Raw genomic sequence first — 17,404 nt, forward strand, 5'->3', positions numbered from 1 at the left:
TCTTTTTCACATAAATAATATATAAATAATTGTTGCAAAACATTAAAAAATTAATGTTTACACACACCCTTTTTTGCAAAATAACTGAAATTATAATTTTTAAAATATAAAAAATAGTTATCTTGCATGAAAAAAATATAATATCCATATAAAGGTAATATTGATATGCTAAAATCCATTGAATTTACACATTTTATTGCTTATTTATCCTTTGATTTTAGTAAAAATTTGTATATATACACAGTTTTATATGCCTTATAATATCTTGGCTATATGAATTATGGATATATATATGTGCGTGCATATAAACACATTGATTATTTACTTGTATATTTTAGAGATCTTTATTTACGTATGTATTTGTTTAATTTATTAAAATCTTTTATTAATCATTCTTATATTGTTATACACAACCTTATTATTTTCATTGAACTTTGTTATTTCCTGTCCTCTTTGGAGATATTCTTATTTTGTTTTTATTATTTTTAATATTAAAAAAAAATTTTAAGTTACCTTCTTTTTATTCATTGTATTTTATTTTTTATTTTCATTATACATATTTAAAAATATCGAACCACGTATATATCGAACAAAATTCCCGTGCTAGTGAATTTTTGTATTTTTTTTATTCACAATTTTTTGAGAAAAATGTACAATACGGTTGTATGTTCAATATGTATATATAATTATTTCATCTGAATTCCGTTTGAAAGAAAGGGGACCCCCATGCACATTTCCACATATAAATAAACACATATCTGTATATCTATATATGAATATTGTAAGTACATATGGATATATATGCATGCGTCATGCTAGATAATTCGAAAAATGAAAAAAAACAAAACAAATACAACCTTTGAAAATAGTAAGCACATCGATAATGATATATTTGAAAATATTAACCCTTCTTTCAAAGATTTAGTATCCATAATATGGATTGAAAAAGAAAAATTAGATTCGATCGTGTATATACCATTATATGCAGATCTATTCAAATATTTTGATGATTTAAATAAAAATCCTATAAATCAGGGGAATGACACCTCTATAATATCCAAGGTGTATCTATTGTTTGACGATAACAGTTGTAACATAGCACTTGATATATCGGTATGTACGAAAAAAAAAAATAATAGAAAAAATATTTATATATGCTGATTATTTTCTCCAAACAAATAAGTGCTTTTACTCTTATGCTTTATCCGTTGCCTTATATACATTTACTCATCTACATATTCATTAATTTCTCTTTATCAATGAATGCAGCCGATATGTGGATACCGGAGCAATCATATTCCTCTTCTAATTTATGATCGTTATTACTTCTGGAGTCTTCATTTTTTATTCGAAAAGTCTAAGGTAAAAAGACAGAGACTAAATATAAATACACAATTGGAAATCCAAGATTGTATTAATAAATATAATGTATATGACGAATTAGATATGTACACATCCATTTACAATAGCGCTTATAACAAATATGAAAATACAAAAAACAGGCAGTTGAACGGCTATGAATTAAATAAAAGAAAAAATGAAAATACTAATAAGCATGATAGTAAAAATGGTAATATGCTTAATAACGATCAAATAAAATATTCATATTTAAATGGATTAAAAAATAATTCAAATTCTATTAATGAAGTAAAATGGTATCGCTTAAAAATAAAAATAGAAGAGGCGGGAAAAAAAAATAAAAATCAATGTTTTTCTTATAGTACTAATAATATTAAAAATAAAAATGCTGATAAATGTAACCAAAAAAAGTCCAGTAACATTAATAACTTTTCTTGTCTTACTAATGAAAAGGAATATGCCAATTTGAACAAGCTCCTCAAAATGCAAAATAAAAAAACAATTCTTAATCAAAATAAAGTAAAAACTGAAGATACAAAAAATAAAAGTAAAATCATTAATAATAATAGTTGTAATACTCAAAAAAATGAAAAAAATGGGAATGAAGAAAAACCAATTGTCATTAGTGACACAGATAATAATATTCCTACTAATAATAATGCAAAAAGGAAGAAAAGGAAAACATGGTATTATTGCCATAGTAGTAGTAACGATATGACTGATGATGATGGAAAAGAAGATTCCATAGTTGATAGCCACGAAATTTACATTGAAAATTACACTGAAGGGAATACAGGTGTAAAAGATGGAGAATATAATGAATACTTTGAAACTGATAATCATTGCCGAGAAAATAATTTCAATCATTCTCATGGTGGCCAATCCCAAAATAGTATATATGATGAAAATAACACAATAGACAAGTTAGAATGTAAGGATGCAGAAAAAGAAATAGATAATAAAAATTCTAATAATAATAGTTCAACAAAATTGGAAGGAATGAAAAATCATTGTATCAATATGGAAGATACTCCCATCGGAAATGATACCGAAATAAAAAAAGAAAATGAACAAAATTTAAACGAAAATACAAAATTTATTTTAGAATCATCCAAATTATATAAATTAGAAAATTATGAATATGTAAATTGTTTTAAAAATATGTTTTATAATAATTTAGAAGACCAAGAAAATCAAATTAACCACCATATATTTAAAAAAAATAAATTCGGTAAAGATTGTATAGATTTATATATAAATAAAATACTAAAAAATATTTTGGACAAAAAGAAGCCACATTTAAATTCTTTATCTAAAAGCTTCGAGCGAATTGAAACTTTTTATAAAAAAAATTATAAAATATTTATAATCGATGATGAAGATTTTTACACATGTGATAAAAAAGAACATTTTAAAAACCAAAATTATTTATACGAATTATCAGAACAAAAAATTAAAAATGATGTTCAAAATTTTGAAGATGATGACATTTTTAATTACTTTAAAAAATATATACCATCAGAATACGATGTCCAAAAATTAACTTCTAAACCTCAAGACAGCTGTCATACATTTCAGAATGAATGCATTACCACAGAAAATGTTGATATAGAAGGGCAATCCTATTCGAATTCCAAAGAGGGAATTGCTACTAAAGAGAAATGTGGAACGGAAGGAAATGCTTTATCAAAAGAAGGCACAACAGAGACAACGCACATACCCCAAAATATCCTCTCTACGGAATTCAACAAAGATTGCAACGATCAGAACCTGAAACTAGAAGACATATCTGAAAACACAGAAATAGTTACAGATGGAGATATTATATTTGTTTTTATTAGCAAAAAAGATAAATGCTTAGAAAAAAAGCTAAAGCAAGGAGATTATATATATGTTAAATTTAATGACGCATGCTATAGTTATGATAAGGTAAAGATATTACCGAAAAAAATTATCATACAAATTTTAATTTATTTGATAAAAAATACTGAAAATATAAAATTAACAACTATTTCTACCTATTCTCCTGATCTCTTGTGGAACATATCTTTGCATTTTAGAGAATATATCACTGACCTAGATATGTGTTTTGAAAAATTATATAAATTTTTTTCTGAAAAAAGAGAACAAGAAAATGAAAATGATGGCAAGCAAGAAGTAAAACAAAGATTTGCAGACTTTTCTGATTCCTTTGTTCCTTATTACGGAAAGTCACAAAATAAAAAACAAGATATCGAAATTATGAAATTAAAAGATAGTGTAAATTTTATTGATAAATTTCTTCAAAATGTAAATAGCAAGAAAATCGAAAAATTAAAAAAAGCCAGGATAGAATATTATGGAAAATATGAATATGATAGAACTATAAACAAATTAAATAAACAGCAGCTTATTAATCTATTCATTGATAAAGAAACTGAAATTAACATGATTCCATTATCTTACTTAAAAGAAAAAAGTAGAAATATTATATATGAAGAAAATCTTAAAATGAATATGTTTGCATGTATAAAAGTTATTTTTGACTCTACAAAAGGTAGATGCATATATGCAGATGCGCAAATTAATAAATTTGATTTTGTTTTTGAATATGTTGGTGAATTGTTAACACATAATGAAGCAATAGAACGAGAGCAAACATATATTAAAAATAAAAAAAAAGGTTGTTACATGTTTTATTTTAAACATGAAAATAAAAGATATTGCATAGATGGAACTGAAGAAAGTATAGACGCGGCTATTAATTATGCTAATAAAAAATATTTCTTGAGATCTTTTGCTAGATTAGTAAATCACTCAAAAAAAAATTCAAATTTAATTCCTAAAGTATTAACCGTTGATTTAGTCCCCAGACTTTTTTTCATCGCCTCTAGAGACATACAAAAAGGAGAGGAATTGCTAATCGATTATGGTGAAAGAGATCGAGAAATAATTAAAGATAATGAATGGCTCAAACTATGACCCACAATTAGTTTGAAGGAGCACAGTATTTGACCACTCGATTGATTGTGGTATGCTACTTGGAAACCACTTTGTATACCCACATTTCTTTCTTTATTTCATCATATAGCATTAATTAAATTGATGCATGTATTCATACCCGCTTTACTCATACCGAATTGGACTAATTTCTTGTAAAATACGTTGTCAAAAATATAAATCTTCGTATGTGTTTACACATGCGACATATATGCGTAATTTATATATATATATATATATATATATATATGCTTTTTCTTCAACAGATGAAAGAGTAACCCCTTACCCGATTTCATCTTACCCTCTTATCATTACACATATATTTTTTTGTCTCTTCTTTTCTTTATCTTTTCGAACACACGAAATTCACATTTTTAAAATTGTATTTTTTTTGTTTTGACAAAATTACTATTTTCAAAAGTCTTCGCATATCTTCGCATATAGATATGTATATGTGAGTATGTTTATTTTGTGAGTGTTTTAATTTCGTTTATATTTATTATCCATAATTAATCAATATTTATCGCCATACTATTATTAAAAAAAGAGATAAAACTAAACAAATGAATGGGCTCTTATTTTGGCTTTATATCACTTGCCTTCACCATAAAAATTGGGACGTTCCCAGTAATGCGAGTATTACTGTGGTGGTTGTTCTCACTAAAATACTGATCGTATATATTTATTAACGATTCTTTAATGGGATAATAATTATTTTGAACAACTTCGGCTGCGCTTATCATAGAGTCACGCATAAAAGTTCCACAAAACTATATATAAAAAATGGGAATATATATATAGGCATGTATAAAAATTAATATAAATGAGAATCGAATAAATGTGATGATAAAAGCAAAACATATAAGCATAATATATGTAATATAATTTTTTCGAAAAGTTTGTTGAAATAAAATAAAACCATTTTTACACATAATGAAGTGGAGGAAATGCCATAAAACACAAAAAATTCCGTCTACTTCCATCACAGTCATTGATTTCTTTTATCACACATTTCATTATGTTTATATAACATTTTTTCGATATTTACTGTTATGGTATCGGAGAAATAGCTGGGGTCCTTTTCTTTTTCCTTTTTTTTTTTTTTCTTTTTCCTGTCTCCTTTTTGTTCCATTTTACGAAGTTAATATAAACCGAAAAGCCAAGATGATATCGCCAATGAATGCTTTATCTGTAATAACGCAAAAATGTTTCAATATCGCAGAGCTAATACTGCAAAGAAATAAAATATAAAATAGTACACATATAACAATGGGAATAAATGCATAAATAAATCACACTACAATTTATTTCTTGATATTTAAAAAAAATAATATTCCGCAATAAATCATGAGAAACACCAGACACCGTCACCACGAAATATAAAAAAATATTATTAATATAAAAAAAATTATTTTTATAATTTTGTAATGTGAAAAATGTATATTTGTTTAATTTTTTCTATTAATTTAAAAAAATAACTATAACCATTGTGACTTGTAAAAGAATGCGCGAAAAGATATTAGTATAAAAATACAAGTTTACTTTTAAATAGTGTTAAAAATTGTTGTATATATTTTACACTCATGTGCACACAGTGTTGTAATGCAATAACGGAATAAGAATTTAAGTGCAATTTTTTTGAGAGAAAAAAATTAAAAAAATAAATGCTACATAAAAAATAAAAAATACAATAAAACAAGTAATTAATACATAAACAATAGTGTTGAAATTCTAATTATTACAAATCAAAATAACTAGCAATAAAACTCACAAATATTTATATACTATATAAAATATAGTTTGCCATAAAAAAGAAATAAAAACTATGTAGTGGGAAATACATCACCATTGGATTACCATGCCAATATTCCAACCATATTGCCCCCATTTATCATGCCAGAGATTAATAATTTTTCTGGTACTTCATTTTACCACTTAACCACAGTATCTAGCTAACTTGAAGGGTGAAACTCGAAGTGCTCACTTGAATTCCCTTCCTTTATAGCTATCTATTTATTACTATCAAAGTAAAATAGCAAAAGCGATCGCATGAGCATATTGTGCTCATCATATGACAACTTGCTTGATGGAATATTTTTTAGTAAGCATGTAACAAAAATATCTATATACAATTGTATGGATTTGAGATCATACATATTGTTTATAATATCAATGTGATATTTTTCAACTTTTTTTAATATATTAACATGCTTTTGTATTTTTTTTTCACGTAATAAATTTTCAAACAATACATGTTTACCTAGTCTGTCATTGCTTTCCACTGTATTCCCATTATTTGAAAAATCTATGGGATTTAAATTTTTAAATAAATCAATGATTAAAAATTTGTATATCACCTTTTTAAAGCAAATTGTCTTGCTTGCGTCTTTAGATCTATTCATGTTTATATCCTGTAAAAGTTATAAAAAAGAAAGAAAAAATAATCGAAATAAAAGATATGCGTGTAATAAAATAAAAGTATAGACGCATACATTAGGTCAGCCACATTTTCTATACTTTCTGGTTTATATTAATGATGCACATATATGCATATAAAAAAATGATTAATTCAGAAACTTGGTGAACATTTCGAAAAAAACAATTCATAAACATACACCCTTTTCTCATTTAAAAAAAAATTACGTGTAGTGTTAGGCAAATATATTCGCAATATGATTCCATAAATGTATCGTTTCTTTTAATATTCCACCGAACCGATAAAAGCTTATTAATGCTAATATTTTTGAATATGGATATGTGGTAGTTATTAATTAATTTCTCATTTTGTGTATATTTCTTTTTTAAATTCTTATCAAAGCTTATATCTATTTGTAGACATTTTTTCATAAATTTATTATTGAATTTGTTCGTTATATGCACATTTTTTAATATTGTCCCTTTTTTATTAACTCTATGAATAGAGCTACTAATAGAATTAATGCCATTATCATTATTATTATTCCCTTTCTCAAAACATATACTTATATCCCTATCATCGGTCATCCATTTATATTTCTTTTCGTGGTGAAAAATTTTCTTGCTATGTTTCTCTTTTTCAAAAATCTTTGAAATGTATTTATTATTATCTATAAATGTTTCCCCATTTGTAATATTGTTGGTTTGCTCAGAAAATTTTATATTTTTAAGAATATTATTATCTGTATATGTGAAATCGTTTATAGGTTTTATTATTTTTTTGTTTTTACGCCCTTTTTCTATATCATCATCAAGCATCTTATAATTATCCGCTATATCTATACGCATTTCTTCTTCATCATCTATCCTTTTGTCATTAATATTGACTATATCCCCTGAATTACTTTCCGTATTATTCCTTTTTATACCATAACGATTTAAATCACCCTCTAAACCCATGCATATTTCATTTCTTTTATTAATATTTTTTATATTTCTTAAATTTTCAACAAGTGGATTCATATTTTGACTTTTAATTGAATTATTCACAAAACGATTTACAACGTTGTTCTGCATGAAGTTCCATCCCCCTCCTATATTGAAGTGTGTATTTTCATCACTTACTGTATCTATACTTCTTTTGAACATATTTTCATTTCTGTTAAATTCTTCCCCTCTTTTTGGTATTTTTTCTATATCGAGAAACTTCCCTTCTACGGAATTAAATCCATCTTTGTATCCTTCCATATCATAGTATTCCTTATTTTCATTTTTGCTTTTCATAACGCAGTTTTGTTCATTATAAAAATTATTATTATCATTATAATTTCTATTTGTCTGATTGTTGAAAAAAATGTATGGATTACACCTTGGATTTAAATCATGATTTATTTTTACATTACTAAGATTATTTAAGTCTTCAACTAGGTCGCCATTTATGTTTTGATTCGTTTCATCATTTTTATCGCTATTCTTATTGCCATTATATTTATTTAGTTTGTTATTTCCTTTTTCATGCTTATCATTTTGTAATCGCTTAGACAAATTACATATATTCATAAAGCTTTGGTTAGGACTTACTTCCTTTTCATTTATTAAAACATTGCCTTGGCTTATATATTCCATATCGTTGTTAATATAATGACACATATTTCTTTTTTTTTCATTTTTCCTTTCTTCATATGCTTGCATATTGATTTCAACTTCATTTGCAGAAATACTACGGGAAAATTCAGTGCCAATATTTAGCTCGCTTTTTTTTAAATTTATATCGTCATAGTTGTTATAATTAAATAAAAATTTATGCTTATCACTTATATTATTAGCATATGAGTTCGATGAATTATTTGCTTCACATGTATATGGGATACTATTATTAGGATAAATTGTTGGATCTGTAAAAACGCTTTCATTGTTATTTTCCCACCACAAATCATCTATTTTATTTTGTTCATGATCATTTTTTTTGTTTTCATGGCTAAAGATATTTGTGAGTTCATTCATTTTACCTCCATTGTTGCGTACATCTTCATTTTCGATCATTAAATTTGTGTTCTCCTCGTTAAAATTATTGGAATTATGATAATCCGTATATATATCATTTCTACTCATACATATATTATTATTTTGGCTGCTATTTATATCATTATATTTATTGGGTGATATTCTAAAATTTTTTGTTTCGTTTTCGTCATTTATATTTCCAATACAATACTTACTAGTATTATTTTTAGGATTAAATAAAAGATTCTGTCCATTATTAAAATTTTCTATATTTTCATCAATAGTAACAACTTTGTCAACTTTACTGGTGTTTGGTGATAAAAATGAGATTTTAATTGGTATATTTTTTCTATCTGAATAATGTAAGTCAAATGAATTTCTCCATATATCAGGATAAATACTAGCCTGTTTATATTCGGAATTGTTATTATTTGCTTCGATATCATTAATGAAATATTTATTTATTTGATTATCATATATGCTATACGATAATTTTTCATTATTTATTTTTGGAGTATTTGCATTATTATTATCACTAAAATGTATTAATTTTGCTTCAGTTTCCCCATAAGTTGTCTGAAGAAATGGTGAATTCATTTGTACCATTTCACCAGAAATTCCATTCTTATTTTGTTCACAAAAGTTACCTCTACTGTTGGTGCCAGTACAATAGATATTACTAATACTTCCTATATTGTTAATATTATTTTGGTAAAAATTTCTTCCATTTTGAGTGTTTGGCTGTTCTACAAATTCAGAAACATCAGTTTGATTTATTGTCAACATATCATTAGACAGACCTGTATTTTGACATTCAATGCTTACACCATTATAAATGTTACAATCAGGGAAAAGATAATAATTATTATCGTTGTCTTTTTTATTAATCTTATTAGAGTTTAAATAATTTTGATCAATATTTGCCTCATTTATAGTGAATTGATTATTTTCGTCTTCTTTTGGATTTTCATTTATCCACACATTTTTATTAAAGTTCATTCTTTCATACTGATTTTGGAATAAATGCATTTTTGGCATATTTAAATTTCTATTTTCTATACAATAATTTATATTGCTAATCTCTGATTTGCTATCCATACTATATTCTCCATTGTTGAAATATTCTTTACCCACCATTTTGTACGATTTAGCACATTCTATGTCATTAAAATTGTTATTATAACATTCTAAAAAAGGCATAGATATATGTCCATTGTAAGTATTATAATTATTGTTATATTCAATTTTATTTCTACTCATATGATCACCCTTTCCTATTCCATTATTCCACATTCCTTCATCATATTTTGAATATGTATTACAATTCCAATTCAAAAACATTGCATTTTCTTTTTCAACATTCAAATTATTTTCTTTCGCTACGTTTTCATGATAAAAGTTATTCAAATTATCAATGTTCTTATCACTATTGATTCTATTAATAATATCATTTCTAAATGTATTTTCACTCATAATAACCGTATTATTATTTCCAACATTACTTAAAATTGTTTCAAAAAATTTATTGGTGTAATTTCCTGTACTGCTTAATTTTTTTATCGCATCTACATTATTAAATGTATCATGATAACATGCTTCCTCATTATTTTCCACTTCACATGGGTTTATTTTTTTATAAAAATATGTTTCCATCCTTTCTCCACGATTTATGTATTTGTCTGTTAATGGCGTTCGTATATTTGGGGTTATAAAACATTTACTTAATATTTCTTCATTAGGAATATTTAAATTGGTCGGATTAAAATAGGGATACTCATTTTCATAACTATTTATATGAAATTTTTTTTCAATGTTTTTCATAAAAACATAATTATTATTTCTATCTCCATTCATTAGATGCATTTCATTATTAGTATAGCTATTTATATAATTGTTTGTGTCTGTATCTTGATTTATATTTATACTATTCATATTATAATTTCCAAAATCATTTTCACCATGTATTTTATTTAATTCGGTTCTATTATTAATTTGAGTTCCCATACCTATTGAGCTTAAATTATATTCATTACCGAGACTATTTTGATTCTCCATTATTTTTCCATCGTATGCCATTTTTATGCCAACTAAATAGGGTGCATTATTGAGTCGATTGTAATTTTGTTTATTGCTATCAATCACAACATTATTGTTATAACCACATAGCAAATATGCATTACCCATATCATTTGTAACATCTTTGAAACTTCTATCTCCCAGCATATCATTTTTTGGATAACTTGATATCGAAATATTCCCTGCCTGATAATTGCTGCAAGTGTTGCCACCATATATATCAGTTCCCAAGCCTTTGTAATAATCATTTTGAGAAATCAAATTGCCATTTTGAATATTGTATGGATGGGAGTCAGATGCGCAATATGTATTCCTAATTAGGTCGTTGTTCTTATTTAAATTGGGTAATTCATACATGACATTATTATTTTCACTAACTCTTCCATCGCCTTTTAAAAGTATATTTCCATTTATATTAGTATTATCGATGCCACCATTGCTGATATTTTCACACTCTTTTTTCCTTTTCTTCTTAGATGGAACATTTCCCAATGAAATGCTTTTTCGTTTTGATACACTAATATCATTTTTGTTTTTCTTTTTTAATCTTAAATTGTTTCTCCTTTTTTGAACATTTAATCTGCTCCTAACAGCTAATTCTCTTGCTGCTAAAAACCCATATCTATAAACAGAAAAGCACTCTTTTTTTTTATATCCATATGCGCACCACCGTTTTTGTCGAATATCAAAATGTACTCCTTTCATTTTGGGTATTTTCATAATTTTATGAAAATAATTTATATTATTATTTTCTTTGGTATTTTTCTTATTATCATCTTTCAGCTTATAGCTGCATATTTCCAATTTATCTAGTTCATCCTCTCGTACGTTTTCATTGCAGTTTTTACAGTTACTATCACTTACCTTACCAATATAACCATCATTTTTTATCTCATTTGATTCATTTCCTTTTTTTTTTTTTTTTTTTCTCTTATTATCTGCGTTTATTCCAGAATAACACATATTGTCAATTTCGATAGCGAAGTTATTTTCTTCACTTTTTCTTATTATATATGACTCATTTATGCCATCTCCAATTTTGGGTTCCCCTGCTATATCGTCATTGTAAACATATTTTATATTATTTTCATCTATATATAATTCATTGCTTCGATTTTTTATCTCATTTTTTGAATATCGACATTTTTTATCGTTTTTTTTATTGTCTATAATTGAATTTGAAATTTTATTTTCAATATAACTAGTGCCATTCATTTCACCAATTCTAGTTTGATAAATTAAATTGCCCATTCCCTTTTTAAAAAAATTTAAACATCCATTATCTGAATAATTTTTATTTACACATCGATTGTTTATATCAATTAATTGTAGCATAGAGGTAGAATGATTTGGAGGATTTTCATCTACACTAATAATCATTTTTTCTGTGTTTCCTTTTTTTCGATGTTTTGCTTTTTGTTTTTTCTCTTTCCCCTTCACACCTATGATTTCTCTATCTTCTTTTCTTTCACCATTTTTGTAAAATTCATGAATTGTGTTTGTTTTTTTTATTGAGGATTTTACTTTGTTCTTGTTTTTTAAAATCATGCCATCTAAAATTGCTTCCTTTTCAGGGTTTTTATTATTTATATTCCTTTCCAATAAATTATTAATATTCTCCGTGATATTAAATTCGTTTTTGCTTGTTTCTTTCTCCACTCCTATGTTGTCTTCTCCTTTTTTTTTCTTTTTTCTCGACCTCCCAAGTGTGATATTCTGTGTTCCAGCTTTGCTACTATTATTGCACCCTACTTCATTTTTTCCCTTTTCCAATATTTTTTCAGAGTTTGAAATTTTGTTTATTCTATGATTTTTTAAAATGGGTTTTTTCTTTGCATTTACAATATTGCTTACATTTTCAAAATAGTTATTATTATCGCCAAATTTTGTAGTAAAATCTTGCTCATTGTTTTCGTTTCTATTACTTAAGTGCGGGTGTAACATACTTTTATTATAATAAAAATTATTGTTTCTATTGTCATGTAATAAATTTAAAATGCTTTTTGAATCCGCCTTTCGGTTTTTCCTGATAGAATTATTACCATCTACAATTTCTATTTTCGTATTCTGAACCACACCATTTTCTACATCTTTATGTAAAATGATATTTTTCTTCATGCTTGAAGTATTGCCAAATTCATTATTGTATTCGTACTTTTCTCTATTTATCACATCACCATTTGACAGGATTCCGAGATTGTTGTTCACATCGTAAAAATAATTGTCGCTATTTCGATACTGATAAACACTATTTCTATTCGATAAAATATTACTCTCGTTGTTAGACAAATCAGAATTACGCATACCTTTTGTATCATTATTATACTCTTCGTTTTCCCTTTCAATGCTAACCTCATCAAGATCGTTATCATTTTTTATAATATTATTAACATTGTTAAAATTATAATGAAAATTCCAATCTAATCGTTCCCCTTCAGAAGTATAATTCACTCCTTCCTTCTCTGTTCCTATATTAGTATGCATAAATACTTTTTCACTAAAATTTCCACAACTACCATTTTTATAATAGTAATCATTTCTCTCTTTGTTATTGCAAATTAAATATTGTGGCTGAGCATTCCATTCTGTAAATTTTTTATCCTCATTTTGTTTATTTTCAGTATATATACCATTCATGCCTATATTACCAATACTATTGCTTCCTTCAAATTTATTGAAGTGATTAGCATATCCAACATCATTTTGAGGATACGACCACAATGAAGTTTTATTTTGGTCACAAGAAAAAGTAGGATTATTTAATTTGTTATAATATGTATTTTCAAAAATATTCATACAAATATTTACATTTGCATTGCAATTTTTATAATTATGCACATAATTTCCATTATTATTTTCACAGTAGCCATTTGTACAGTTGTTGGGAACATCATTAGGGTAAATTCTTTCATTGGTCATTGAATTATGTTGCATATTAATCTCATCATCTCTAATATTTTCATTTTTTGATTGACAAAGAAAATTTCCCGAATTATTTATGTCTGAAGGAATAGGCACACAATTTGAAAACTGTTTTTGTTTGTGAAATGATGAAGTATTACCTATTAATCCATTGTTATCATAAAGTTTTGTGTTCATTTCACTGTTTAATCTTTTTGAAAAGTTTAAATCATAATTATTTATATCATTTGTTTTTCCATTATTTGTAAACATAGCATTAAGATGCTCATTGTTTCTTAAAAAATTTGAAGCATCATTTACCCACATGCTTTCGTTTTCTCTAAAATTGAAATCAGATTCTTTTTCTTTCGAAGGTATAATTTTCTCACTATTTACATTACATGCATTGGTAGAATTATTCCCTTTGTCAAAAGTTGCACTTTCTTTATTTCCTGAAATTTTACTCTTGCTTTTCGCATTCCCATGTATAGACGAAACGCTCTTGGAATGATAACTTAGACACGCAACCGTAACATTTTTGCCATTATTCAGAATCGATTCTATTTTCTCTGATCCTTTTTTGAAGAGTTCTTTCTTGTTCATTTTTGCATATATCGTTTCACTCTTATTAACAATTTTATTCTTTTCACATTTTCCATTTCCCCCCTTTTCATTGATTTTAGAGTTCCGAAACTCTAGAGCTAGCTGCCTAGCTTTATAAAATCCATACTTACACACAGGGAAGTGTTTCTGAATCTGTTTGTTATTTTCATTTTTCCAATATGCTATCCATCTAATTTGGTTATGATCGAATGTCAATCCTTGTATTTTTACCATTTGCTTAGCAAGCACTCTATAATATTTTCTTTCGTTCAATGGTATACCTGTTCTTTTTTTTTTCTTCTTATAATTATTATTATAATTATCATTATAATTGTTCAGGCTTTCATAATTATTAATACTCTTTTTTCCATAATTTAATAAAACATTATTTATATCATCTGTTGAGACACATTTTGAGGGGCAACTTGCTTCTTCACTCTTTAGATCATTTATAAAAGGACTCTTGCTCATAAAATCTGCTTTTTCTTCATCTCCTAAGTTATTTTCTTTTTCATTTTTTAACAAAATATCCAATGGATTTTTGTATGAAACTTTTCGTTTATCCCCTTTGGATTCATTTTCATATTCAATTCCAAATATTGCATTATTGACATATGTGTTATTCTCTTTTCCATTAACAAGATCATTAATTTTTTCACAAATCACTGTAGTACTTGGTTTATTTAAGCAATATGTTTTTTTTTTTTTTAGTTCATGGTCTTCCCTGATATGATTATCTTCGCTATTCATTGCATCACCATTTTCAGTCTCTTTCATATTCTCATCACATTTATTAGCATTTGTAGTGTATACTTCGACCAAACTTTGGTCGATAATTTTTTTTTTCCTATTATCCGTTGTTATATATATGCTGCTTTCGTCTTCTTTTGAAATTTTTTTCATAATATTGCACCCCATAATTATTCTTTTGGAATTCTCATTAACTTTTCTTTTGTCTTCATTTAAAGATGCTGTTGTACTATTTCCGACTTTTAATCTGCTAATACTCAGATCATTTTTTAATATATTATTATGTTTTTTTCCATTTTCATTATTCTCATGATTTAGTTTATTAATTTTATCACAACATTTTGATATAGGAATGTTTTTATATCCGATATGGATCACATTTTTCCCATTAGAAGAATTAACTTTATCAATTGAATTTGCCATTTTGCTGCCTTTATATGTTTTTTTTTCCAAAATTTTAATCAAATTTATTTTACAATTTGGCTTACTATTTAAACACACATCATGTCTATCTCTATATATTTTACTTTCCCTTTCGCATATATTATTCGCTTCCTTTTTATTTTCCTGACTTTTTATTGGTAATATTACTTTTGGCATATTAAGATTGTTAATATGTGATTTGTCTATGCCACCCACAACATCACCATTATTATGCTCCAATTTTTGCGATATATTATTATGGAGTATTCTTTCCGCATCCCATTTTTCATTATTTTCATTGATTATTATATTTTCTAGACAACTAACTTTTTTATTAACATTTGGAATATATTTGTTTCTATCATTCTTTTTATCCCCAATATTAGTAGTAATATCATCACTAAAGTTCGTTCTCATTTTTTCTATTCCTTTCTCTATATTAGTCATATCACTATTTCTTATACCTCCATAATCCTCTTTTTTACGAAATTTCTCATCTCTTTCTTTTTCAGTTACTATCTTAGTATTCTTCTCTATTTTTTTTATATTATTACTAGCTTTTGATAAAACTGTATTAATTTTATCCTCATTGGTACCATTAATATTATGTTTATGAATTTCATTTTGAGGAAAACACGAAAAATCATTGTAATTGGGCAGGTTTTCTACTACATCTATGTTCGATCTATTTTTATTATCATTACTATTAGTTTCTCTACATTTTACTTCGCTTTTTTCTTCCTCAAAATTTCGAGATATATCGTCATTTGGGGCATTTTTGCAACACAGCATTCCTCCGGTTTTTGTCGCTCTATTATATAATTTAATTATACATTTTTGGTTTTTTAATAGTTTCTTTTTTCGTATATTATTCAATTTTTTATTTTCTTCTGTTCCCGTTATTGTTTTATTGCCTTTATAATCCAGTGAGTTGCATTTGTAATGGTTTTTACTGTATTGATGTGGGCTTATTGCTACATTCGAATAATTATATTTTTCTTTTTCAAAATATGGCAATAAATTATATTGTCCATATCTACTTTTCCCTTGGTTACTGTTAGAACAAATCATATCAAAACTATTTTCTTGTGCATTTTTCTTACTATGACCATTATATTTTTTGTCTTTGTGTTTTTCCTCCTTTTTTAGATCATCCTTAATACTATTTAAATTTTTGCTCCTCAATTTTGATATATTTGAAGTATTCTCAGCAAAAAGACCCAAATTACCCTCTTCCAATGGTTTATCATTAATTTCACCTTCATTCATGTAGTCTATATTTTATTTTTTAACTTTTTATAAAAACAATAAATATATGTAACTTACCTTTTTTGGCACAATTGCACATTCACAAATTTATATATGCATGTAGCACCAGTTCCTTTACATATCTTTTGATATGCTCATCATCGCTTCAAAATATGTACAGATATTATTTGGACAAAAAAAATATTCAAATATAGATAAAATATGTATCTAATCAAATCCAAAAAAATATATTATATGAAAAAAAGAGTTCTAAGAAAAAAATATCTTATGATATATACATATTTTAGAGAAAGTACGGAAAGTAGGAGTTTAAAATAAACGGAAAAATATGCATAGTATAAGGTGTAGATATAATATTCTGAAAATTTTCAAAATAAATAAAAAAAACATTGATACTAACAAACATATATAGATGCAACATATCATTAGTGTTATGTCTTAACTACTTTTCTTTAAAGTAAATATTACCTGCCTCTTGCATATCATACATGCTTTTCACTATCCTAATACGATGTTTATATAATATTATTAAATTTGAGCATTCTATTTATTCTTCTAATTTTTATGTAAGACAATGCTTAGTATGTCCATTAATATTTTTATACATAATAAAAATTCGTTTATA

The 17,404-nt window shown here is 25.7% G+C and overlaps 3 protein-coding genes across 3 annotated transcripts; 1 reads left to right on the forward strand and 2 right to left on the reverse strand.

Annotated features, from left to right (window-relative positions):
- Window positions 1-831: 831 nt before the first annotated feature.
- On the forward strand, window positions 832-4,320 carry PVVCY_0800190 (SET domain protein, putative; the record flags this gene model as incomplete). The annotated part of the gene is made up of 2 exons (XM_008626828.2): window positions 832-1,113; window positions 1,270-4,320. 2 exons carry the CDS (start codon window positions 832-834, stop codon window positions 4,318-4,320), a joined length of 3,333 nt encoding a protein of 1,110 aa, XP_008625050.2.
- Window positions 4,321-4,913: 593 nt separating this feature from the next.
- PVVCY_0800200 (conserved Plasmodium protein, unknown function) lies at window positions 4,914-5,470 on the reverse strand (the record flags this gene model as incomplete). Its single annotated transcript, XM_008626829.1, has 2 exons — window positions 4,914-5,108; window positions 5,387-5,470. 2 exons carry the CDS (start codon window positions 5,468-5,470, stop codon window positions 4,914-4,916), a joined length of 279 nt encoding a protein of 92 aa, XP_008625051.1.
- An 877-nt stretch (window positions 5,471-6,347) lies between these two features.
- On the reverse strand, window positions 6,348-16,779 carry PVVCY_0800210 (transcription factor with AP2 domain(s), putative; the record flags this gene model as incomplete). Its single annotated transcript, XM_037634206.1, has 2 exons — window positions 6,348-6,749; window positions 6,982-16,779. 2 exons carry the CDS (start codon window positions 16,777-16,779, stop codon window positions 6,348-6,350), a joined length of 10,200 nt encoding a protein of 3,399 aa, XP_037490344.1.
- Between the last annotated feature and the right edge of the window lie 625 nt (window positions 16,780-17,404).

This window comes from Plasmodium vinckei (genome assembly GCF_900681995.1).
Source record: "Plasmodium vinckei vinckei genome assembly, chromosome: PVVCY_08".
NCBI classification, from domain to species: Eukaryota; Apicomplexa; class Aconoidasida; order Haemosporida; family Plasmodiidae; genus Plasmodium; species Plasmodium vinckei.